Source organism: Urocitellus parryii, chromosome 4 (assembly GCF_045843805.1).
Source record: "Urocitellus parryii isolate mUroPar1 chromosome 4, mUroPar1.hap1, whole genome shotgun sequence".
In the NCBI taxonomy this organism is placed as follows: domain Eukaryota; kingdom Metazoa; phylum Chordata; class Mammalia; order Rodentia; family Sciuridae; genus Urocitellus; species Urocitellus parryii.
The window spans coordinates 102,544,147-102,571,145 of NC_135534.1; the positions used below are offsets into that span (position 1 = coordinate 102,544,147).

Consider the following 26,999-nt stretch of genomic DNA (forward strand, 5'->3'; position numbering starts at 1 on the left):
GCCACGCTGAAAGCTGCCCATATTGAGGATGGGCTTACAAATGTCAAGGTCTGAAATACGGAATTGGCAGCCCCTGCAGACTAAGTGTGATGCAGACAACTAGGTGTTTGACTAGCTCCCTTTAATCAGCTTGGAGGAGAGGTCACACTGTGCCTACCGCTCAATTTCATATATTGGCCATAAGGCCATTTGGATGTCAGTCAAGAGCCCCTTTTCCCTTTATCTGCATGGCAGGTCAGGACTCCAAGTGCTTCTTTTTGGAAATATTTCCAAACTATGCATGTGAGGCTGTGAACACTAATTTCACTCTGAAGGAGTTTGGCTGCTGGTTCTCATGACTAAATCTGTGTATTCAGCATCCTGGCAAAGAGGTGTATGTAGTCTGAGGCAAAAAAAATTTTAACCCAATACAAATGCTTCATTTAAGGAAGGTCTTTCTACTTGTCACTTGATGACTGTGTGGTTGCCTTAAGGTTCTGGATGACAAAATCAAAGGGACATTTCTCCATAGAGCAAGTCCATAGCACTACAAGAACAACATTTCAAGTAGAAGGAGGACAGTGAAAGATTGTACCAATTAACACCCGCATATCACCTTAGGGTTCCTGTTGATGTATTTGGAGAATGCAACCAGGCCAAAATGTTTGTGAATACTCTCTAGAGGAAGTGGGAACCATTTTCACTCTCATACTAAATGAAGGACCAGATTACTTATCAAGTTCCTACTAACGTGTGCTGCTTCTGGCACCTTCTCATTTGTATGCCCGGTGGACTCAAATGGTAAATGTGCAGCAAATTGCCACCTCATGTCTGCCTCAGTGCAGAGGACTTCTGGGGTCCCTTCTCTGCAGGTTATAGCTGAATCTGGAGCCTCATGCTACAGGCAAGGGGAAGACTGATGAAGACTTTACTCCTAATACACGCCTCATGGCTTGGAATGACTACTAATGAATAGTGACAGGAAAGGGATCATTAAACATTCTATGACAAGGTTCATAAGGGTATGATATGTCCATACATGAGTCCAAATAGCTCCCTCTAAGTAGTAACTACCCACAGCCATGTGGAAGTTTCTATGTTTAATCCCCACTTGCCTTTGTCCTACATGATGATGAACATTTCCTAAGCACCGATCACTTATCTTTTTCCCCCCATTGATGCTGAGAATTGAACCCAGGGCCTTCTGCATGCTAAGCATGTGCTCTATCACTGGTACCCTCCCACCCAGACTATGACTGCTGATCTTACCTTATGGATAGGAGACCAAGGTGGGTTGGTTGGGGAACTTGCTTAAGTTTCAAAGTTAATCAATCATGGGGTAGGGATTTAAACCCAGGCAGGCTCACTCTAGCCTGCATATTCTTGCACGTGTGTCTCTGTATGGAGTTATGATCAATTTGTGCTCCCTTTCCTTTGGCAAAGGCTGGACAGGCCATTGATCTCAGCACCTCTGCCTGGACTTTGAGGACAGCCCCAGGGCTAATTCCACCCTCCACACATGGGTGATTTCACTCATTTTGCCACACACATGATCAGGCTGGCTAGGCTTACTGCCCTCTGCACCTTTGGCTTATTTCCTTCTTTGCTAAACTGTCCTTATTAAGATCCAGCTCTTGACTATACTCTGGAAACCACTTCAGAATACCCCTCACTATGCCTGATATATAGCAGGTGGTCAATAATTGCAGATCTGTTTTTGTTTTTTTTTTAATGAAGGCAAAGGACCAGGCCAGGTTTTAAGAAGAAGTGACGGACACAGCCTTTCTCTTTTCTGGAGCTTACCTTTTCTGTTAGAGCAGAGCCTTCCCCATTATCTGACTAAGAGAGAAAACGGGGACTCAACCACGGCTGGTGGGAGAGGGCACTTAGGGGCTGGTTAGATCTTATCTGCTCATTTGTAAGATCAGACACCATGACTGTGTGTGTGTGTGTGTGTGTGTAGTCGTTGCTTACTTCAGCCTGCAAGGCAAGGATGATGACGACAGATTGGATGCTGCTGTCACCCAGGCCTGGAAGTCCTAGCAACCTAAATACAAGTGAGAATAATCTTCCATAGGCAGCCACGCCACTTCTCGGCAGCTCACACTGTTTTTGTGAAAGGAGAGAGAACTTTAAATGAAGGAGGCAGAATGAATCGTTAAGACACGAAATCCCAAAATAAGAGACAGGTGGAGCAGGCAACACAGGGGAGTTGGTGGGGTGGTGGGTGAAAGAGGGGAGGGAGGGCAGGAGGTGGATCCACAGGAGCGTCTGTCCCTGGCTGCCACCGCTGTGTCCCGCACACCTGCACAGACCACCAAGTCCATCTGGAGGCGCCTCCGTTCAGCCAGGCACCTGGCTCACCTGTCCACGGAGAGGGGAGAAAAGGATAAGGACAGGAAGGATGAGCAGAGGAGAGAGGATGCAATTCCAAGAAACCCGGCCGGCAGCCACTCCTGGCTCATACCGCCAGCTTGGGTCCCCACACTGGGTCCTAAGGAGGAAGCTGGGACCAGAGGCTGAGGCGTCCATAAGAAGTCCATAAAGAGATGAAAGGATCACTTTGTAACATTAATTTTTTTATTAAGAAGACAGATATTTTATAGTACTTCTTTTTTTTTCTTTTTTTTTGTAAAAATGGTATACATGAACCAATACAAAATGCGAATGGGAACATATGGATATGGAGTTTCTTACACTGTAACATTGTCCATGTACACCTTAAAAACAGAACTGGCCTAGAGGGAAAAGTAAGACGTTGGTGTGACTAAAGAACAAGCTTATTTGGCATCAATTATACATCCTTCATTATTTTATATTCCTTTAAAAAACACAAAAAAACAAGTTTGTTCTTTCTTCACTCTAAAAAAAGTGATCAACCTGTACAAAGTAATACTCAACAATACATTTCAAACAGTGCACTGTATACTTAAGAAAAAATACATAAACCAATATACAACTAAAATCCATAATTTCCTGTTTTTGCTTTTATTATTTTTTTCCAATGTGTGGGGCCTACACTTCGCAATCTACCTGAGACGGAAAACACCAGTCGAAACACATGAACCTGAGACATGTCAACATTGTAAGCCATAAAGTTACATCAGGAACACTGCACTACTGTACACTTTTCAAAACAGAAAGATGGGAGGTCCTGAAAATGAGATGCCAATTCTGTGAGCAATGGTAGTGTTTTTTGTTTTTTTTTTTGTTTTTTGTTTTTGTTTTTGTTTTGTTTTGTTTTTTCTAAAAAGAACAACTGAAAAAATCTTTCAACAACATGCTAAATGGTTCTCACCCTTTGATATGGTTACACTATGGTCAGAATGGGTGCTAAGGGCTCGGAATAGAGCTGCACATTATAAAATTCATTGAAAAAGGGATGTTCGTTGTGGCTTTTTGTCTTGATTAAGTGCCTAGGGATAGGAGAGGGGTAAACAAGATGCTGCTCGATAATGGATTTTCTTTTACATACCAGTCCGTTCCCAAAAGGCCCCCATATTGCAATGGTTCTATCAAAGGTTAAAATAAAGACAAGAAAAATAAACACGCTTTCAAATAACAAAGAGTTGATACTTTTTTCCCCTTAAATAAATCAGCATAAGTTTTCCACATAATGTAACAATAGTAAAAATGCACCTTGCAAAATCCAAAATTACTCACTGAAAATGTTATATAATATATATTTATATATATATATATATAGATCTATCTTTTTTTGATGCCATCTTTCCATAGGGACTGTTATCTGGAGTCTGGAGCCTTACCAAAACATATGGTAAGAGTTTCGTTTGCGTCCTTCAGGACTACTTCTAGATTTCCTAGACATTTCAGTGAAAACCCCCACATCACTTTAAAAAAATGTAAATGGTAACTTGACTCCTCTACCTTTTCCCAAGGCTCCCCATCTAAGATATGTTCAAGGTAACTTATTTGAGTAGCTATGCAGTATGGCTGCCATCATGCGAGATCAGTAATTTTTTTGGCAGATGGTTCTTAAGGCTGAGGAAAGAGGCCAAGGCTAGTGTATGAAAGGTAAAAAGATAAAAACACTCACATTTGAGTTTTGATTAAGTAACTGAAAATCCCTACATGCTGTTTTTCCACCTCTGCTCTGACCTTTCGAGAACTGAGATCGACAGCAGACCAGTGTGAGAACAATACCGGCCCTTCTTTTGCACCTCCTGCCTTTGTCAAGCCAAATCTGAAGGAATGAAAGTTTCACACGGATTTGAGTTGGAAATCCCAGCATGACAAATATCTGTAATATACAGTACATGCAGGCCACATCCTACTGCCTTCCTAACTAAGCACAAAGGAAAAAAAAAAAACCTGTCCCATTCAGTCATTCGCACAACACGCGGACTTGCTTTTTCCTACAAATTAGTGAGAAGTAAGGCCGATTGGGAAAGGTGGATGGAATCATTTGGAACAGAAATAACCAGAGCAGAACTGTCTTTCCCCCCTCCCTACTTCCCCTCCTGTGGCAACTCAAATTTGTCCACTTCTATAAAAGGAACAGACCTCACCTGTCGGGTCTATTTAGGGCACTGAGAAAGGAGGAATCCTTTCTGCCCCAAACCTTTCTGGACAGCGTGGGGTATCTAAACTGAGCCGTCTACAGACACAGAATTAAAGACAGATTCAATCTCATTGTGACACACCTCACTTGCAGATAACCCTGTACAGTAATGTAGTTCCACAGCAAACAGAACATTTTCTGAATCACAGTCTAATTTTCTAGTCTTCACTGCTCTAAGTATTTGAAACATGGGCAGCAGCAAAGAGTTTTCATTGTTTGTTCACCCAAATCTTTACGACAACAGAGAAGAATGCATTATGGATACACTAAATTCTGAACTATGAAATCTAAACTGTGCTGGTTCTCCTTTTAGGAAACTGAATTTGGAACTGAAAGCAGTTACCTCAAAAGTAAACCAAAGTAAAAACAGTAACAAAAATGGGGAGGAAAAGAGTTTAAGGAATCCCAGCAGGTAAATTCCAAAATGGGAGATTTTGGAAAAAATCCAAAACTCATTTGGGAAAAAAAAAAAAAATGCTCACGAAGGAAAAGAAGAAGGAAAAAAAAAAAAAGCAACAAACGAACAAAAAAACAAGGCACAGAATTTTCTGCATTCTACTGAAACTAAATCCAAGTACCCAAGTTTGACTTGGTAGGAAGAAATAAAAATAAAAAACACAAACAAACAAATAAAAAGAGGTGTCAAACAGCAGAGTGTACTTTTCAAAGAACATTTTTTACACAGCAAATCCCAAGCCTTCCCAGTCTCGCACTTTTCCACCCATTCATAAAAAACACACGAGTTTCTCGCAAGTTCCAATATCACTGTCTCTTTATCATCTAAATAGGGCCAGTTGGACACCTCATTGAAACAAAAAGGCTGATCTAGATGAAGTACTCTTTCTTTTCTTCGGAGTTGTTCTGTCCTCCTTCTGCATTGATTATAGCTGTGTCTGCGTCTGCTGCGTCATCGGCTCCTTTGGCTTCATGAGTGAAGTATGTACCTGAAAGATGAAGGGGTAAAGCACCGTGACTGTCTGATGGCCTCTGTGTAAAGTGGTACAGAGATGGCAACTTGCTTTATGGCCATCATCAGCCGAAGTGGTGTGCAGGCAGCAGAGGGGAAAAAACAATTGGAAGAAGAGAGCGAGGTGGGTGAGACAAATGGGGATCCGGGGGTTCCAAAGGCACCACTCCAACTGAACCGCTGCGATATAATTCAGCAAATGAGACATTAGAGCAGTGATTATGACCAGAGGATGTCAGCAGAAGAAGACGTGAGTGGGAGCTAAAATGCAGAAAGCTGGAGAGCTGCTGACTAACGCGTAAACAGTAAACACCAAGGACCAATGACAAGAGATGTGCACGCACGTGGTTAAAGACCAAAGCAAGGAAGAGCAATTAGCCAATAAATGAATTAGGGCCCCGATGACGCTTCTACTGTCATCTCCAATTGTCTGTTTGCACAACAATCTCCTGGCTTCATGAATCATCATTGACTATCCATAGGTGAGAATGTGCTTCAACTTGCACGTATAGGTTTTATTTTCCTATGCCTTCCATTTCAGAGGTGGGGTTCCAGATTGAGAAATAATTTGACATTGTTACGGCTGGAATCAAGGCTTCGGATCTGTCTCCATGAACAAGTGATTCTCTCTCATCATGTAACTCTAGCCCGGACCCGGATTCATGGATTTGCTAATTGGCACAGCCACTTTATAATGACAAGACAGAACGTTACAGAGTTGGTGACACTCGTATCACCAAAGCCCAAGAGTTTACATGGAGAAAGACAAGGACTGCACCTCAGTATAGTATGTAGGTAGAACTTAAATTGCCTGGCACAATCAATAGCCCTCCTCCCACGGTACACCATATCCCTGCAGACTTATTTGTATTTAAAAAGGCTGAAACATTTTGCCATATTTTCTGGTTTTCAAAGTGACGAACTGAGAAAGCGGGCGGTCAAGTGCTTCCCTCCTGTATCCTCTCTTGGTCTGTAGTGATGCACACGCCCTCTTCCCCTGGTCCTCCAATGTTGCTGCTCAGACTTGGCCCTGCTGCCTGGCCTAACCTCCCTGGCCTAACCTCCCTGGCTCTGTCGAGCTAAACACTGAGAGGCCAGAGTTCTCAGCCAGATAGCTCTGAGAGTTCCAAATTGTTCTATGCTTGAGACGGACACTTTGTATCCTAAAGGCGGTTGTCAAGTACCTTGAACCTCCACTGCTGTGCTCAAGGGACTTTCCCCAAACCCAGGTTACAATCAAGCAGTATGCAAGCGCCAAGAAAGCCCTGCAAGCTCATTGCACAGTGCTTGAGAAAAACAACCGAGAAAGACAAGGGCCGACAAAGAAAAGGAAGAATAAATTACCAGGAGGGGAGAAGAGGCTCAGAACAGCATGGGGCAGAGAGGAGGAGCACTGGAAAAGATGATTGCCCATCCAGACTGCACAGTTGCTAAGTGTGATGATTAATGGCAATTTAAATCAATTGCACTGATAATTTTAAAAATACATATTTATGTGGCTTTTAAGGCAAAGGATTTTCTTTAACCTGGGCACATCCCACCAAGGAAAGTATTCTAGAGCGCTCGTGACCAGGTTACCCAGAGTTCAGGGTGAGCAAGCAGGGCTAGTTTACCCGCCTCCTGGAGCATGACAGGTGGTGGGTATGCTGTTGCACGTCTGCCCTTCGGGGGTTCACACCACACCTTGCACACCAGCCCCTGACTTTATCACTTTTACTTTATCCTCAATTATGGATTGGAGAATAACAACTCTATAAAGCTTTATATTTAGAGAAAATCCAAATCAAGGAGTGTTCCTCATCAACTCCCAGAGTCCTAATCAGCAGCTGCTAAGATTTCTGCTTTTTTTCTCTAACAGTTTCAGAATCAGAAAGGCTGTGTGGCCACATATGCCAAATTGCCTATCAAGGACAACCTTGTAAAGTCCCCAAATGCAGGGGAGGTGGTGACATGTGGCTCCTGCCTGCCAAAGCACCTTGCTTACCTTTATGTCTGGCAAAATAGCGCCCCAGAATGATGAGCAAGCACAGCATGGCGAACACCACCACGGCCACGACACCGCCAATCACAGCGTGATCCACTGCCCTTATCGAGCCTTCTTCACCTGCTCGAGAATCTGTTGAAATCAGAAGAGGAATAGGGATGTAGAGCTTATTACAGGACACCAGAGGCCCTGGCCACACTGCCTCCAGGGTCAGAAGATCACCTTCTTTTTTAATGGAGGAGCCAGCGAGAACAATCCAGATGGATCAAGTTACACTGGGCGAACAGACTGACCTGTCCAGTGCTGAATTGATCTGTTCTCCCCACAAGGCAATTTCATTATAAGCAGCACAGGAGCACTAATGCGAGTGGAACAAGCTTAGGGAGGCAGGGAGGGGAGAGATGGAGTCTATCCGGTCCTGACCTAGTCTTGGTGTTCACTCTATCTGTATCCAGCTGCAGATCCTAATTAAGGAGGCAGACCTAACTATTTAAGGGCACCCTGAATGGCACCTTTAGGCAATCACAGGAACTGTGGAGGGGAGGACAGAGTATCTTTCTCTAGCTGCCCAGTGGCTTATTTCCTGATGGCGTAAGCACAGGAAAAGCAAGAGCTCAAAAGCCACAGCAGTCTGGAGATAAAACAAGGATTATAAGACCAGAGACAAGTGACCTGCTTGCTACATTTAGGATGTATGAGGGAGTAAGCCTCAATTTAAAAACCTAAAAACCTATTTCAAAAAAGACAGCAAGGAATGATTGTCCATTGCCACAGACGGTTTTTATTTTATTTATTTAACACCTCACGATGCAATTAATTTTCCTTTATAAGCATTCCTCCCTCAGGATGTCTTCTTCCGACTGAGGAACGACATGTTTGGCTGGGGAACAACTCCAGAATGAACCCAGAATGAGCTATGGCGATGCAGAATGGATGTATGGCAGTGTAAACAATTTTAATTTAGGAACGTGGCTACATCACCCCTTGCTGAAATCCTAATGGCACCCGAGATTTATAATGTAGTAAAAAACAATTATTCTCCCGTTGATTAATACATTAACATTTTGGAGTGGAAGCTAAACCATTGTCTTTTTTTTATTGAGTCAAGTACGACACCTCCATTAAAATGATTTACTAGCTGTACCTTACAATTTAAGCACAGCAGCAACAGAAACGGTAAAAATCTTTTAACTTTACATGATTTGTGAAGTCATATGTGAAGGATTTACCATTTAAATCTTTCAGTACAAGAAGCACATGGCCTATAAATCTGTCCCCCTTGCAGTTGCTGGACGCCTAAGAGAAATGCATTTCACCAGGAAGACCGAGAGTGCAAATTCAAGTCAATTTCTAAGAAAGATTTATCTCTGTCTCTCTCCAAAGAACAGAGCAAATCTCTGAAGCCTCCACCTCTAATAATATTTGAAGTTTATCGATCAAGTGTACAGATCCGTGACAGCTAAAGGTAATGGTGCTCTTTTGAGCCGAAACCTGATACAACGCTTTCAGCAGGAGGGCATGATTTACACTTTCTATCGATATTTCCAATTCTGCTTGGAGATTAAGTACTGAAGGATGTGGGGAAATAACTCGTGACTGAGGGTTCCATGAAAAGTGCTTTAATTAAAAGAGTTTAAATTAAAAAAAGGAGTATTTAAAGTGTTTCATTAAGTTACCTTTGAAAGGAGTACAGAAAAACCAAAATCCCAAAACCAAACAGAAATGCCAAATCAGAGGCAGCAGCAGGTCGCCCAGGACAACAGGATGATGGGAGTTTAATTGGAGAATGGAGATGGGTTGGAGGCAGAGAGCACTGCAGCCAATTAGCCCGCTCCGTGATGTGCGAGCCCCTCCAGCAACATGTCTAATAAGCTCGACTTGAAACGTGGTGGCGAGGAATCTCCCTTCTCAGCCGAAAGTGCTGCTGATCACAGATGCTACAGCTTCCATTGTCTTGAAAGTCCTTTCAGGCAGGCAGAACTTGGCCATAGAAACTTTTTTCCTTCTAGAGACAACAGCTTGTTGAACAGGCGCAGTCTCCTTGGGGTGCTGCTGGACTTGAGGTGTCTGCTGGATAAGAGTGCTTTACACACTGGAGACGTGCACCTGACGTGCACAAATTCAAAAGTGTGCACAGGGAGTCAAAAGTAACAGTAATGCCGGCCAGCAGTGCTCTCCTTAGGGAGCTGTAGGGATCTTGTGGGAATGAGAATTAACTAATGTCCGGCTGCGGTGACCTTCAGACCTATTGAAGTTTGTGTTTTGAACAAACTCCATCTGCCTTAGAATTACGTGAGGAAGACAAAGTGATGCCATGATATTGAGGAAAGATGCTCTACAGGCTAGAAGTGAGGAGGGGTCCCATCCCGGGAAGACTGAGAACAGAGAGGAACTCCTGGAAGCTGCCCGAGACAGAACACTCTAACCCGCTTGTGGCAAGGCACTCTCTTGTCCACTGTTAAAAGAGTGATCATTCTAGAATAAGAAGAGCCAGCCAAAGAGAGAAAAAACACCTGTGTGTGTGCATTCGAGGTCTGGGACAAAGAAAAACAAATAATCTCCTGAAAACAAAACCAAAAAAGTCTCACTAGGGCATTAATTTTCTGAGTCAAAACTATTCACTTGACCTTTGCTGCCCATGAACTTAGAGCTAAATATGCTATTACTCCCCCCTGCACTTAACCCAAATTAAATACCTACATTCTAGTTATTTTCCCCACCCTCAAGGACATACATATTTTGTAGATACTTATTTATAAGTGCAATCTCTCTAGCTATCTTCTGATACTCACTTTGATCAGAAAGTTTACTACCACCAGTTAATCACCAAGACATTTTTCCTGCCTTCAATTACTACATACGGACACAGAAGGTAACCGATGTTTAATTTACAGGGAGAATTGCCAGTTATGTGCTCCTTACCGCCTCTCTCTTCTCCCACTCCCACCTCCTGGGTTTACTAGTAGTGCAAGGAATTAATGGAGTTGTGCCTCTTCATATGTGCTTGTCACAGTGTGTCCTCCCCATGAAGAGCAGAGCTGTTTCCAGACTCATCTCACTCCCTTCATTTCCATGTGTGGATGGTGAGGGTCCTTAGAATGCCACTGACTGGTTCAAGGAGGCCCAGTGACAGGTTCCCTACCACCAGTAAGAACTGTGTCCACGTATGGGCGGGGCCTCGCTTATGATATGACATGACAGCCATGATGCTACGGAGAAGGCACTGTGCTGACCGAGAAGGTGGAAAACCGGAGGCTGAAGGAAATATTGACCACCAGAGAAGCACGTCTCCAACAAAGCCCATTGGCCCCTTGACCTTTCCTGTTTCTTCTCAAGATGAGAGCTGACCAGTTCCTGGAGAGACTACTCATAAGCTGAATAGCTGTGACTTTGCCATCAGCAAGAACTTGCTCCTCTGGGGAAGCAGACCCTTTCATGAAGGTCCTGGTCAGTGCGGCTTTTCTGGGAACTTGCTCTCCAGATTTCAGACTCCCTTTTTGAGCCAGGCAGACAAAGAATCCAGAGGCAGACTCCACAGCTGCCCCCAGCTTCTCAACTGAAAAATAAGCGTGGAGTGGAAAGCACTTCTAAACATGCCCGATCCTATGGCAAACGGACGCTTCTTCGGTTCAGAAAGTCATGTTTTCTTGTTTCCTAAGAGGCTACATTGTTCCTCTTGCTTAGTAGCAGGTGTAAGAGTGTCTCTATTCTGGGTCTAAGCTCTGCCTCCATCATCCTGAGAAGTGAAGCCGTGGTCCACTTGGTATATCCAGCCTCGAAGAACCAAGCATGCTTGGACAACACAGTCCACGTGGAGTTAAGAATCTCACCTCCAAATCATCTCACATGTGACTTCAAGTGAATTAGAACTGGTGGTTGAATAATTCGAACTTAGATGACACTGTAAATGCTGGGAGATGTTCATGATAGCTCTCAGTTCTGGTACAACCTTCCTGCCTGTTCTGTCCCATCCTGCAGTCACTTCTACAGCTCTAAGTGTGACAGACACATCATGAGCTGATTAGTATTCGTGAGTTAGCTTTTCTTTTGGCAAAAAGCTGAAACAACTTGGCTTCAGGTGAGAGTTGACAAGCCACTTGCAGAATGTTAAGTTGGCTACTAATGCTTGGGTCATAGTTTCAACCACCCCAGGCTCACTTTAGCATCTTAGAAATTGTAGGGGAAAAAAAATACCTCAAAGAAACTCCCAAGAGGGATGCCCCACACTGCTCAGCTTTCTTTACCTTGGGCCAGTTGACCTGGCCTGATCTGTTCTTCATGAGCAATAAGGAGTATGGAGGGGAAGTTTTGGGGGCAGTAGTTCCCTAGGGCCTGACAAGAAAATTGATTACTACTGGAACTTCAGTTTCATTCTCCCTCTCCATAAGGGACTCTTCTCTTTTCTCTGATTGCTTTCACTCCTTAAACCATTTGACAAGAGTTATCCTTAATACAGCACTTTGGCCACCATGCTGCCTGTGGTCAGCAGGGCTCTCTGAACAGGATCCTAGTTTCTATGGCTACTCTACCACCCGGCATGGGACTCATAATATGAGCAGCCAAAGCAGGGATTCAAAGACAACCAGGGAATGGCCAGTATATATTAGATAAGCCTCTGGCAAGGAGGAACTTTGACAGAGCGGTCCATTGGGCAGGAGCCTTACTGTGACTACAGCCTGCCCACCCTGAAGCCAGGGTATACAGAGCCCAAGGGCAGTCTTTTTACCAAAAGGACACCAACTTTTCTACCTCTGAGGAGTGAAGTGTGATACCATAGTACACAGTGAAACACAGCTTAGGGCACGGCAGCCATGCCAAACCGGCTCATCACTCTTCAGACTTCTCGGTGCAGGCTTTAAGGCACATTTAGGTCACTTGATAAGAGCGAACCACTCTTCTTAAATGCATGTATTTTTTCTTTTCATAAGTTATAAACTACTACGGGTTTCCTCTTAAAGATAAATATTTAAAATGTAGAGGTTCTCATGATATAAGTCCTCCTACTCCGATTTATTACACTACTCGGATCCTCGACCTTCCCCCATTCGTGGATGAGCTGAGAAAATGTTAGAACTGTTGACTTTTTGCAACAGTTTTGTCATTTGGTTCAGCTGAGGTCTTGCTGGACAAGTCAGTTTAATTAAAAACTCTTAGAATTGGTGTTTATAATAGAAATGCTGCCTCTAGCTTCCTCAGGCTGGTAGGGATTAGTCTATCTCAGAAAAAGCTTAATGACTATGATGTCATTTGCTACTTCTTGCTAGGAAGAAAGGAAAAGGTCTGGCAGTGGATTTTCCAAATCTGAAGCAAAAACAAAAATCTGACTTCACAAAAAAAAAAAAAAAAAACAAGACAAAACCAAAACAAAACAAAACAAAAAGCAAAGACCCAAAACTAAAACACATACACAAAAATCCTGTTACCATCTGAAAAATGTAGCTACTCATTTTCATCACCTATTGAAGCTCTCATCTATGGCAACAAAAATAAGTGTGCATTTTAAAAAGCACAACTTTATTACTGAAGGGGAACAAACTGAATGGCATGCGCTGACAAAATGCCACATTATTTGCTAATCCTAATATGTTATTCTTCTTTAAGATTTGCTTTTCTCAGCACCAATTCAATTATAGATGCTACAAATCCTTCTGACATTTAATTCCCTCTTGTCAGAGAGTAGTAAATGTATACAGTACATGCACAGCTTTCCCATTAAGATGTTAATATATATTGGAGCACACTAGCCTCTATGCAGCATAACCTTTCTTTTCTGTCTTAGAAAATGGAAGGGAAAGAATAAACGTAGGCAAGAAAACCATGAAGACTCCCATATAGCATCCCAAGCGTCTAGTACTACCCGTCAGCTGCATTCAATTCTAGCAGTGTAGCTGCAGCTATACTAACATTTCAAAGGAACTATGTTAAGCTACTTAAAGGAAAACTGCAGTAATCATCCTCATTGTGCTACCCAGAGCTCAGTATGTGTTCATTTAAATTAGAAGTCCTGCATGCAGATCGTGGCTGCACATCGTTCACTGATCAGACTCAGGCTAGACTGTTTCTGCCTACGCTGCTGTCCAGAAAATGGTCCAAACAGGGGACGAGTTAGGAGCTCATCTCCTACATGGCCCATGGGAAAGTGCCCTGGACTTGCCATCAGATCTGGGATGGAAATTGAGCTTTATTACTTTTCTCTGTGACTTCAGGCAGGCCACTCAGGCACTCTGAAGCATTGAACACAATTATACACGTCCCAAGGCTGCTTCGAGAAGCCAATGTGCTGCTGAGTATGGAAGCGCCTATCTGGCTTAGGGCTTGACGTATCACAGGGACTCAGTAAATGCTTGCAAAATTTAAATCTTCTATATAAAAGCTGAAGGAGGGTTTTTCTAGTTCTTATCACAGACCCAAGGCAAATAATTATCAGCTTTTTAGGGTGAAGGGTTGTAGTGCATACTCAGCATTGTTCACACATAGTAAGATATCCAATAAATACTGAGTTGAAGTCACCAAACTCTTTTCACTTACATGGAACAGACACCAGTGTAACTAACAGCCTCTCTGTCCTCTATGATAGTCAAGGCTGTGGGCCTGGCAGCTGAAGGCCATCTGGTTCAAGTTATGATTCAGGTATACCATTTGAGTATCAGGAATATGAAATACTTGTTGTCAGCTAAATATGAGAACAAGTGTTGTTTGTTTTTTTAATGTCGATTTTTCTCCCTTCTCAAGCTACTTGATTTAGTTAGTTTAACCAACAGTGGAAATTACTTGATTGAGGCAACAGGATGCAAATCCTCCTAAGGCATTTAGCTTTTCCAGAGAGACCAAAAGCCAAGCTTACAAGTTGGCTCTGCTCATCTCATAACCATAAAGGCTTGGGAGTGTGACTGCCTCTTCCATTTTAAGAAACAGAAAGGCACTGAGGATGACACCAGAGTTTTCCTTAAAGAAGTAGACACCTGACAAAGAGGAAAGAGTTGTAAAGTATTTCCAAACACACAATTCCCACTAGAATCTCTCTCTGCAGAAAGATGCTTCAGTGGATCTCAGGCATTTGGGGGTGTGAGGAAGATGGATTAATGAATATGGTGAAGTCACCCCAAAGCAGTGTCCAACCTGTAGAACTCGAATCTACACTTTGCATTGTGACCTGCCAACTTTTTTAGTTTGGAAAAGAAAGTTCCTATTTGGTGGTCTCCTTCCTCCCCATGGTGAAAGGGTAGCATGTTGGATTATGAGAAAGATCGGCACTAGGATGAAGTTCAAACTTATGCTTGGGAAAAGTTGCAGACAAGCTGGCATCAACCTCCATGTGATTATTTATTTATTTTAAAATTTTATTTATTTCACTTTTTTAGTTTACTGAATTTACTGAATTGAACTTTTAAAGAAGAAATTTGTTTTAACCTTTTCCAACCCATCACTTTCCTATGGCATTTAGGACCACTCAGGGGGACACTGATCCATAACTCAGGGGGACCAATGGGACTATGGACTTAAAACATCAGAGCAGAGTTTAACTTTTCTCTGAGGGGGAAGGAGCTTGATTTGATGTCAGAAAAGACTTTTCCAGGTCACTCAGCACGTGGCTTTACATCTGATGGTATATGTGGAGTGCCTGACTTTTCCCTCCTCATTCCCTGGAGGCACACGCTGAGATGACAAGGGGCAAGACAAACAGGATCCCCAAAGACCCCAGAGTGGCTGTGGATTCCACACTGGAAGGGCAAACCCTCTAAAACAAACTCCTCTATTTCCTCTAGAGGCAGGAGGACCCATATTATGTCTGTCTCTTAAGTAAATCACTTAGCCCCTGGAGCCTGGTTTCCTCATTTATAAATGGAGACTAACAACCCTTCTTTAACAATTGCACAGGATTGATTTTCCTGAGAATCCTCCCAAGGCTACTCATTCTCATCCATCAGGCCTTCCACTTCCAGTTGCCTTCCTAGGTGAGCTTTCCTGAACTAGCCTCCACCTCTCCTGTTCTAGTCCTCACTTTCATATCTCCAGGCCCCCCAGGACCCAGCATTGGGTACTGTGTGAAACAAACTCATATCTTGAGTGTGTCTCCCCCACTAGGAATTCACACATGCGAGCAAGGCCTTGGTCTGTGAAATCCATGGGCCACCTCAGCTCCAAGCCAGTTCTGTTCACTGCTGCCTGCCAGGTAACAGCCAGTGCCCAGCACATGGGCCTCAAGGTTTGTCGAATGAATTGAGATCAAATGAGCGAATGTGTGTGGAAAGCCTTTTGAAGCTATAAACCATGATACAGACACAAGTCAAATAATACCACACTTCACCTTAAATGTATCTGTCCAGTCCCTCTGTTTTCTGACATTTTCTATATTATCATTACTGTTAGTCTACCAAGGACATTAAACAGCCTGTTTGCCAAAATGGAGTCATACTTTATGTGGGGGTCAAAGAAGAAAGCATCTCCTTAAATGCTATGGTGACTAAGTTTCTCATACATTTTAAGCAAGTCAGCCAGGCTTTAGGGCACTCTGGTGACCGATGGTCTCATATTCCACACTGACTGACAATGGGATCCTACAGGCCTTTAAGTTGTTCCATCATCTAAATTTAGAGCCCATGCTGCGTATTATAATCCATTTAGGGAACTACAGTTGATTCACTGGGTCCCTCCTAACAGCTAGGCAAGGGTTATTAATGTCATGCAGAATTTGCCCTCCACTCATATTTTTTTTTTTTGTGGATTGCTGAGGAACATGTAGGACTTTTTCAGATCACTTTCTCATTTGTAGAGCAAGAGTTGAAAACAGCTCAGGTTATTTCTTATTGGTGCCTTTGTTTCAAAAGCAGAAGTCTGATGGATTGCTTTGATTGTGCTGGAGGGCCATTATCTGGTACCCTATTTACCCTGTTTACCTCCTCACTCCACTAAACAGATCCTGAAGGCCCCTCCACTGCTGAAGAGAGGGAGGCAGTTGGAGATATTTTTTAAAAAGTTTTAAAATCAAATAGAAGGACAAATATGCTTAAAGCTATTCTATTCCACATGGGTGGCAATAACCACCAGCTGTCAGCAGGAAACAGCAGATGTAATTGATAAAACAATTCAAAAACTCATGCAGATCCATCATCAATAAAGTTAACACCCAAAAAAGTAAATGAAAGGGTTCCAAGTAGAACTGGATGAGCTCCCTAGGTCTGCCAATAATTAAATCATTGAACTACACACAAGCATCATTTTTTTATGCAGATTACAGAGGAGGATCAGCTGGGTGACTTGCTTTGCTGGGTGAGGATGGCACACCATATGCTGCTTATGAAACTGTCATTAACTGAGGTATCACTGATGAATGGGGGAGCAGGGCCAGAAGGGCAAGGGAGAAGACAGACCCTCATTATTTGGAAGTGTATAACATTTATCCATAATATGGAAAGGGTGGAATTTCTACCCTGATGCAGCAGGGAATAGATAATATTATTCATTACTACAGTTTAGCATTAAATGTGCAACACCTACTCTAATTTATTGATGGGCTGTTTAAGACGGGTGTTAACCTGTTTGTCTTGTATTATAATTGAATTCAGTCTCTAGGCTACAGAAATTTGAGAAGTTCATCCTTTCTCAATCAATATGCTCCCCTTCAGTGACCCATTTCAAGACAGCTTCATAAAAAATAATGTATTTTGTTTTAATAAATTTAAACACTATGACAGCTGCTCAATTTTTATTGGTTGTTTTTTTTCCCCTTCAAATGTCTCTTTGCTGCCGAGTGAAGCCAAGCTCACAATCAATAGTAATTGATTAATCAGCATCCCCTTTGAACAAAGGTGCTAATCAGTTTTTGATTAGTTCATCAAACCAGATGCAAAGGCAGCCCGGCCCCAGCCTGCTAGTTCGTCAGTGCTGTACATGACTTACTGCTCCTGAGCAATATGACTGTGGTGTTCCTGGAGGGTGTGGGGGAGGGGGACAACATAATTATTAATTTAACTGAATTATTATGAACACAAACAGTTGTTGGTTTATTGCTCCTGACTTGGGTGATTGATAGAACTGCAGCAGAGACCCATCTGACTTGGTGCAGGGATGAGGCTTGGAGTATTCCTAATTGATGATGCTAGAAGAAGGGGTGGGTAGACTGGTTTAGACCAGTCTTCCTAAAGAGGAGAAAACTTACTTTTGCCTATCCTAGTAATCCTTGTCTGGCTCATATGCCATGAGGGATCAGGGCCAACCTATGAGAACTCCTGTCTTACAATCCTTGAGAAGCTCCAATTTCTAGGACCACTGTGTCAGAGTTGTTTTATTTCGGGTCAGTATCAGAATGGAGACCATCTACAACCAGGAATGCAAGCAGAAATTGCTTACTTCTGGCATCACATTTTAAGCAGGAAGAAGGACTTAACTCTTATTTTAAAAGAAAATTAGGTTAATGTTTTCATAACTTCTCTAAATACAACACAAATAAGAGGTAAACAAAAACTATTGATGGGCTGGCTATCTTTCTCATCTTCTATTTATTTATCTAAATTCACTGGGATTCAGATTTCACTCATTCATCCAACAAGGATCAGCTGGTGCTTACTATAGGATAGGTGTACAGCAGTGAGCAAAACCAGCGTGGTCTCCTGAAAGTTTTCACTCTGGAACAATTTAACAGCTAAGTGCACACTGGCACGTGGCACATAACAGAAAAATAAAAGTATGCACAGCGGGCACTACTTCTATTGCTTTTGAAAAAACTGAGCAGTACTGTCTTGTTTTCACACTGGGTGAAACTTATAGTTGGGACTAGACCTCAATAACCTGCTGTTCAAGGGAGCTGCAGTGGAACTCTTTGGGAAGAGGTGATGTGGAACCTTCTTTCCGACAGACTGGAGTGAGCGTGCACACCCTATGCCTTAGTTTCTCTGTTGTGATGACAAGGAAGGACTTGCTTACCGATTTACCAAGTGACTGATCAAAGTGTCCAAGAAGCTGTAGCTGGTTGGCAGTGAAGTCTCACAACATCATGGGAGCTCAAATAATTGTTTAGCTCTGACCACTTTAAATCTTCTCCCTCCCTCCTTTTTAGGATATGCTTCTTATTCTGGATTAGTAACACCTAAATCCTGGAATCAAGCATGAAACCTACTTTTGCAAGAGCTCAGTGTGCTGTGAAAAAGGTCTGAGGTGGATAATTAGTTTACATCATGGTGTGTGACAAAACAATTGTCCCCCCCTTCTTGCCTGCCCTTCCCTACCCCCTACTTCTAAGATAACTATGTCATGGCTTTTCAAGTCTATTCCACAGAAGTAGACAGTCAATATGAGTTTAAGATCTTGTCACATAATCCAACATCCTTAAACTGCTTTGTAATGCAACAAAATTTCTCCTAAAACATTCTATATCTAGGACATAAACATTATTTTAAGCCACTGAACATAGAGTGGCTTTGGGACAATCCCAAAGATAGTTTGACCTCCACTGCATTAAAAGGACTGGCCTTGATCTGAAGTATAAATATTATTACTACCACAGGGAAGAGAGATGGGTAGATGAGTGGGGAGGGGAGGAAGAAAGTGTCTATAAAAATTTGTTCTTTTATTAGTATCAAAATCCGTACTTGCCAATTGATGGCTCTGCAAACCAATGGCCATTTTGTAGAGAAGTGGACAGACTGTCCACAGGTTGGACACTGCAGTGCCTTACCTAATGACTAGCCCTTACCTGAGAGATCCTCACTGTCCAGTTCTTCTGCGGAATTGGGCAACTGAGTAAGGCCTTACAAGTAAAAACAAATCGTTTTTCTTTTCGTTCCTCGAGGGACATAAACAAAACACTTAAGAACTGAGGATGAATTTTTTAAAAAACATGAGCCAAATCTCTTGCTATCTCTCGCTTTTTTGGATAGCTTCACTGTATTAATCCATAAATTCATGTCTTCAATCATGTAATTTTGTTATTGATACACAATCGAGGCAGAAAGATTCCTCAGTCTCCACTGTTCAAAGCACATGAAACATGAAGGTGAATGTTTAAAATCACTCATTCATAACAGCATGCAAAAAGAAAAAAAAAGAAAGCTTGATTGTTAGCTGTTGATGCTCTGAGACATCTCTTAAATACAAATGTATTTAGATGTTACATACTGATGTATGTAAGTTGTATTTCACGTTTTACTGTAAATTGAAATCCTTTGCCAATACTGACAAACACAGTTCATTATCAATTTATGATGATCTTGGATCACATATCTCAAAATGGTACAGCATCTGCTAACTGCAGATTGCAGGTTATGCCTTCATCAGAAAATCTGATGTGCAAAATTATTTTTTTTTAAAGAGAGAATTTCATAAATCAATGGTATTCCTGAAAAATAAAACCCTCAAAGCTGAAAAAGCAGTTAGGTCAGGAGGTAATCAAGTAGGGGCTTGAAATGCCTAAATCAGGGTCAACCCTGATGTTGGCCAGAGGAAGATGGTTCTCAGCAAGCTCTGATTTGAATTAAAGGAGGTGAAGAGGGAAGTAGGTAAACAATGGGCAGCTCAGCTAGGAGATGGCTGCCATTTCCTCCTGCTTTGTATGGGGCTGGTCTTTTAATGAAGTTTTTAAAGCCACACCAAAGGCTCCACAGTCAAGGCGGCCTTGCCTTGTTTGTTGCTCTCCTCCAAGTCCAGGAGCTGGAATTCCCACAAAGGTTTATGTATGCTGCTCTAATGGAACTGCCACTTCTGAGGATGCCTGTGAACCTATACAGCTGCAGGGTGATTGGTGACAGATGCAAGTCTTATTTAGTGTTGCATCTTTCTCTTCTTTCGTATGGCCAAGCACAAAGTGTACTCTCAGTTAGTATTTGCTAAATTAATGATTTGGGAGTAATCCTCAGTGAGACACCAACCAGAGCCTAAAAAGCAACCAAAACAAATGCTCTGGAACCAAAATATACTGATTGCCCTATTTGAAAAAACCCAAATTAACCAAAATGATCCTGGATAAATGGTCACTAAAGAAGCCAAGCGAATATTGATAGCCAGGTTGGTTCTGTGAGAGAAGGCTGTCACATCATCAGCCTAAGGAAGAATTTCCCTCATGACCCCTCGTTGCCAAAACACAGGTGCCCAATCAAAATGAGAGGATTTCGAGTCCACAGGTGTCCTCGAACTATAGATTTAGGCAACTAAAGGGAAAACATGAGTAATGCAATAAGTTACAGAGGCAACTGAGTAGAGATGCTGCCCATTTGTTCTGAAATCTGATTGGTTGAAAGCATTCCTATTTCTAATTGGCTTTATCCATTGTATAAAGACTGATGAATACAATTATTTGAATAACTGTTATAAATGGGCAACATAAAGTACCTCTCTGTTGTTAATTATGAATTTGCAGTTCTCAGAAGGTTAATCCCTCACTTCTGTGTGGCCCAATGAATATCAAAGTGTTCTACATACGTGCTTGGTGCCCACTGAACCACATTAAACAAGGATGTTTCAAGCAGGCAGCTTTACTGATGGAGGCTTGTTTCCTTGGGGAGGGCAATAGAAAGCTAATTTTAAAAAATAAAGACAAACATGTTTATGAAATATCGATAATGCAAAGTTTTCCATTAAGAAGCATCAGACAGTTGATATACACCTCATTAAAGCTGAAACTGTCATTTTTAATGGCATAAACTTTAAAATATACCAATTCATCTGGAATCTACGGCTCAGATTATGTTCCAAAGTGAGAAGCCATTTAGGCTAGTGGCGTTAAATTTGTTTTTTGCAGTACTATTGTCTTTTATGAATCTACAGCACTCTGCCATAGTTGGATAATTTCTGAATAAATATAATTAGGAAGAGTTTACTGAAGCACTGAGTGTACAAGTGAGGACAAGCAAAATTTACTTCCTAAAATTGCATTGGCTTAGGTATTTTTCTTTCATGTTAAAAATTATACACCTCTCATTTTCTCAAAGAAAAAGACAAAGATGCATTTTATGAAGCAGAGATTACTCTTCAAAAGGCAACTTCATGATTTAACAATAAGTGGGAAATTACTTCTTGATTCTTCTTTTTTAAACTTTCATATCACCTATTAAAGCCCTTCCTCATCAATTCTAATTAAAATGCATTCAACAAATTTCTTTACATTTTGTTAAACAAATGAAAGTTTACTTTTTGTCCATATGGGATTTTTCTGAGCAATTAAGAAAACCCTAAGGTACAAATGTGCTAATTCAATATATGCACAATGATCGTCTCTTTTGCAGAGACGTGTTTTGATTTTTGCTTTTTCTTTGGGTTCCAACATGCTGTGACATACCCTATGCCTTTTCAGGGCTTCTGTGGTTATAATTCCTCTTTTTCAACCATCACTGCTGACTTCTCAATGTGGTATGATGTGGCAATTTTAAACCAGGGGAAAGAAGCCTCAAAAAATTAGAAACAATAAGAAGTACCAGACATTTACGTGAACTCAAGGTCATAGTAAAATTTAAATGCTTCTGGGTTCTGTTCATCAGGGTATCATTTGTTTTAGTAAACTTCAAAAAAGAATGGTCAAATAAAACTTAGGAAACAGAACAGCCCACTGGCCCTGGTACCATTCCCATTATGAAAAACAAAAGTAGGCGACGGCTCTCTCTTACCTAAGCGGCACGCATCTGATCACTTGGCCATATTATGGAAACTGTTACTTCCATCACCAGCCTTAAGAGTTCAGACGCCCCCGGTAGTTTTAATCTAAAAGCTCAGTCATCCTGTTCTTCCTGCTTTGTCAGCTTTTGTGGAGAGTTTTTCCCTTCTTCCCATTAGCAGAAATTTGGTTCACGCCGTTAAACAGTAGCACATTGTTTCCAAACTGCATATCAAGGCTGAAACGCAATCTTCAGGTCCTGCAGCCATTCGTAAACCTCTTTAGCTTTGTTCTTGGGTAGAACATACAATGTCTGCAGAGTCCCTTGACTGAATGACAGCCTTTGAATGCCATTGTTATGTACGCATACAGAGAGATGTACATAGAGGTACATACACAGATGGTGGACATAGCGGTTGTAATAATGCGCACTGCTGGCTATTTTTCTTTAAAACGGGCTTAAGAATTTCCCCACAATTGAATGTAAAGTAAGATAAGGAAATTTTATGTGCTTTTAGAATTCTGCACTACTCATGAAATAGTCAGGGAAAGGGAAATTCTGGGGCAGCAACCTAAGAGCAGCAGTCTAGGGGGCGAGCATGTGTTTAGTACTGGCCAAACATTGTGAAACCCAAACTGAAAATGAAAAATTATTCTTCAGAGGGGTTCCCAGTTATAGACTGAATTAAGATCTATTTAAAAACTCATCTGGGATATGAAAATTCATGAGATCATCAGCCTCTACTGTATCAAGAGGTAGAAAGGCAAGAGGGCAGGTAGACTTGAGAAGAGAGAGAGAGAGAAAGAGAGAGAGAGAGAGAACCTCAAACCCAAAGGAAGCCAGCTGACTGCAGTGCAGCAAAAGCACAAGCACTATTCCAGACCACGGGCATGCTGTCACCCGACCCCTCACGTGGGGGAGGAGGGGGGGCAAGGGAGAGGGGACACACAGAGCAGAAAAAGAACAAGGCACAAGACACAGAGAAGCGCCCACATTTGAACAAACAAACAAAAGCCGTCACACACACCCACACGTCAATAATCATAATAACGACTACACCACCCGTGCGTTGAATCATTCATGCATTTCTGCCGTCAATTTCAGACAGTGTGGTATCAGGATTTGGCAGAGTGTTTTTTTTTTTTTTTTTTTTTTTTTTTTTGCATTGCTCAACATGCACACATAACACAGGATTCTTCCTGTCCAGGCCTGTAAGGATGAGCTCCAAAACACAAATGCTCAAGATCCTTATTCAGAGAAGATCCCTTGTGTCAGCCTAGTCTAAAATCTCATTCTTACACTCATATTTTTTGTGACTATCAGATCCTTAAAAACATATTGTGGCTGATTATTGTTTGGTTTTCTTTTTGGAGAAAATCCATTTTGATTTTGAATCATGCCCATGCACTTCTAACCTTCCAATACATGCTTATTCCAATCAGATATTGGTAAGAACAAATGGTCAACATACATCAACAACTAGTATAAACTTCATACATACTCTAGCAACACAAGCTTGAATAAAATATTTTAATGAGTCTTCAAAGGGAAAGTTTTTAAAAATTTCTTTTTCTTTTTATGAGATAAAAGAGAAATATGGAAAGAAATCTAGTATGACAACTTTTAAGACCAGTAAGATGGTCACAGCTGGCTGACCTAATATGTCTTGTCATTTAAGTTGCCAAGTTATCAAACCACTTAACATTTTTCTAGGCCCAGATCACCATTAAGAACATCTCAAGGTTATCATCAGATGAACGTAAGTCAAATGGTTGCTGTACTGAAGAAGTTGGGTTTTAGCCACAGTGTACTAGAATAAAATCATTGGAAATCTGATCCCCTGCTTTCCAATTTTCACCATGTTCTATTATCTTTTTATCCTGACAACTGACTTGGAAGAGTCCCCCTCCCAACAGGTAAAATTTTAGATATTACTTTGCTTTTTATTAGAGATTTTGCCATGGGCTAGAAAGTGTGCTGTTCAAAACAGTTGTTGGAGCTCTTTGTAAAGATTCTATGAGGATACTGGCCAAGCTGAAGAATGTATTTATAAATGCATTATACAGGGATCAGCTTGGATTATCTATCACTTCTCTATTCCTTTGCTGTTAAGGAGTCCAATTTAAAGAGAGAGAGAGGAAGAGAGAGAGAGAGAGAGAAAAAAAAGAGAGAGAGAGAGAGAGAGAGTGTGTGTGTGTGTGTGGGGGGGGGGGGTTCAATAAGGCTGTTCTTTCTATTTCCCCCTAAATCTCACATGCAGTGTTGGTCAATAGCATTCTATTGAGGTATCATGGGCTTGAATATTGTCCCCAAGCTAATAAGACAGTGGTTGCTTCTCATAATACACACATATGTCTACTTCTGGCCACAGGAATTCTATAGTCCTATTTCAATCATCTCTTTATCATACAACAAAAGAGATCACTTTCCCTTTTTCTTTAAAGAGGAGGGCCTAATTAAAAACTGAACCCTAAAATCTGGAGCAGGCCCCGAGTTTACTTTTCATTTTTCAGGGCAAGGGACAAATTTCATACTTTAAATATCTTGTCCAGGTCTTTAGGGATGAACCCCCCAAAACACATGAATTTTACTGAAGGAATCTAAAAATAGAACTCTGGAGCTTTAGGAAATAAATGATGTCTATTCCTTCAAAGATCATAGAATTCAGGAATCTTATGGTTACATTTGACCCTGTAGTTAATTATAGGAAGCTCAGAACTTAAATTATCTTAAAAAGAATAGAACAAAATCTCTTGAACTACATTAAAATAACCTTAAAGCTCTGAGAATAATCGATAAAAGTCAGGAGGTGCTCAATTAATGATGAAACATACAAATAACTGAGCTTAATGGAGTGCAAAGCCTGAGATGTAGCAAGCACGATGGGGCACCACCTTAGCAAGCACAAGTTTTATACCTAATTGATTTCTCATGATTGTCAATGTACCTGGCCACTTTAACTTATTTTATTAACTTTTTCTTTTGTGTCAAAGACAGGAAAGGGCAGAGTGAAGTGGAAGTGGATGGGATCTGTCAATCCATTCCTGAGCTTGCTCAGCTCTCTCAGAATTCCTCACTAGGAAGTCCAAACGTGAGGGTGAGCTGCCAACCCTGACCATGGGCTGATATCTAAGGACAAAATCTCAAATTTTGTTTTGAGATTTCCAACTGGTAAGTTATCAAATGTAGGTCTTTTTAAAGAAATTGGTCGGGGTAGGAGAGGTTACTCTAAAAGCTGAATTAATACTACAAGGTTGGCTGATCATCTCTTATTATTGAAATAATAAATTTCCACTCTGTACAGTATGCAAAGTGACTGAAGGAGGCCCTTTACCCAACGATTCCCTTGGATTCAATTATTAAAATTCAACTCATTTTAAAACTAACATATTCTCTAAGCACAATCTAGCCAGGGTTAGATTTGAGGTAAGCAATCAAGTAATATACGGATGAAATGACTCTCATTTTCTGATGAGAAAGACACAGGAAAGTTAATAAAATTATCCCAACCCAGTGAGCCACTGGTGAGATGGGGAGACATCTTACTTCCTGATGTCCCTGTCTAAACTTTACTCACTCGTGTTTTAATCCCTTTTTGGTTTAAAACGTTATTTTGCCTGCAAGGCACTCACACAGCAATGACTTTTTATTTTTAAGTGCCAGCTAATGATGTTCAAATTGATGTATAGTATCACTCTTGGCTTGGGGATGTTTTCTGCCAAATGTAAACATAAACTTAAATGAACACACAGAGATTTAGAGTGCATGAAATGGGGTAAGGGTCTGGGGTAAATACATGTAGGAATATAATTAAATTCATAATTTTTCTAAAGAGGATCAATGACCGTCCTCATTACCACCTTGTGAATTTAAACAAGAGATATTCCTCCCTGACCTTCAATCTCAACTACTAAACCATACATATGACCCCCTTTGAAATTTACCTGGGACTATGGCCTACAAATGCAGAAAGCAACTGGGCCTATGATTCAGATATTATGTTGCTAAGGCAAATATTAGTGTGTTTAAAGTCCCATGTATTTCAAGATTTGGTGGAGTTTTATAAGCAAGGGGACTACGTAAAACTGAAACTCCCGTCATGCCACCAGCCAGTGAGGAGGAGGCCTCATCTCAGATTGCAACCATTGGCTACTGAACTCACAACAAAAATGACAAGACTCGACATCCTTTCAAGCCTTAAGAAGTTATAGTATATTTATGATATCAGTCTACTTGGAACATGAGTTCCCTTGAAGACTACATTTCTCTTTTTCCCAGCTTGCCTTGCCTCTCAGCAGCGCTGAGAAAGTAGATAAACAGGAATGTGATACCAACCGTGAACTGCTGGTTCTGTCGTCGCCGTTGTGTCTACAGACGGGAACAGAGGATTGGAGGAAGGGAGGAAACAGGAGGAACAGCATGCAAAAAAAGGGAAAATGGAAAAAAATGGAACAGATAATATATGAGCAAGCTTTCAAAGAACATCGCGTGACAAGCAATAATAAATGAAAAGCAAAAAGCATTTGAAGTGAGTTGCACTGTTTTAAGACATGCCTGGAGCTCAAAGCTTCGAGCCAGTGAGGAAAACAGTAAATTCTTTGGTTCTGGGGGTCTTGCCAGGACACATATATTTGCTCGTCCATAGTCATGGGAACATGCAAAGTGACGAGAAACACCAGTGCAAACTCAGTGGCTGGTAAATGGCTCTTAACGCATCAAGGCTCAAGACTGCGACAGAAAAAGCTCAGTCGGAAGCTGGTTAAACAATGGATTCATACATTCAAACATTGCCTTTGTTTTAACCCAACCCACCCGGGCACTTGGGCTTCTTGAATCAGTTGCACTTTTAGGATCCTTTCACTGTTTACGCTCAGATGTCTGTAGATGGATAAGCAATATACAGGC

General features: G+C 41.5%; 1 protein-coding gene across 3 annotated transcripts in view; it reads right to left on the bottom strand.

Annotated features, from left to right (window-relative positions):
- Window positions 1-5,049: 5,049 nt before the first annotated feature.
- Cadm1 (cell adhesion molecule 1) overlaps window positions 5,050-26,999 on the bottom strand; it is a 312,946-nt gene continuing 290,996 nt past the window's right edge. For 2 of the 3 annotated variants that reach the window (XM_026396363.2, XM_077797726.1), the window contains 2 exons: window positions 7,513-7,644; window positions 5,050-5,505 (listed from right to left, as the gene is read on the bottom strand). In XM_026396363.2, the coding sequence (XP_026252148.1) occupies window positions 5,387-5,505; window positions 7,513-7,644 (251 nt within the window). In that variant the 3' untranslated portion in view covers window positions 5,050-5,386. Of the gene's footprint in view, window positions 5,506-7,512; window positions 7,645-19,204; window positions 19,259-26,429; window positions 26,463-26,999 lie in introns of all 3 variants that reach the window. The other variant, XM_026396365.2, reaches the window with a different exon arrangement.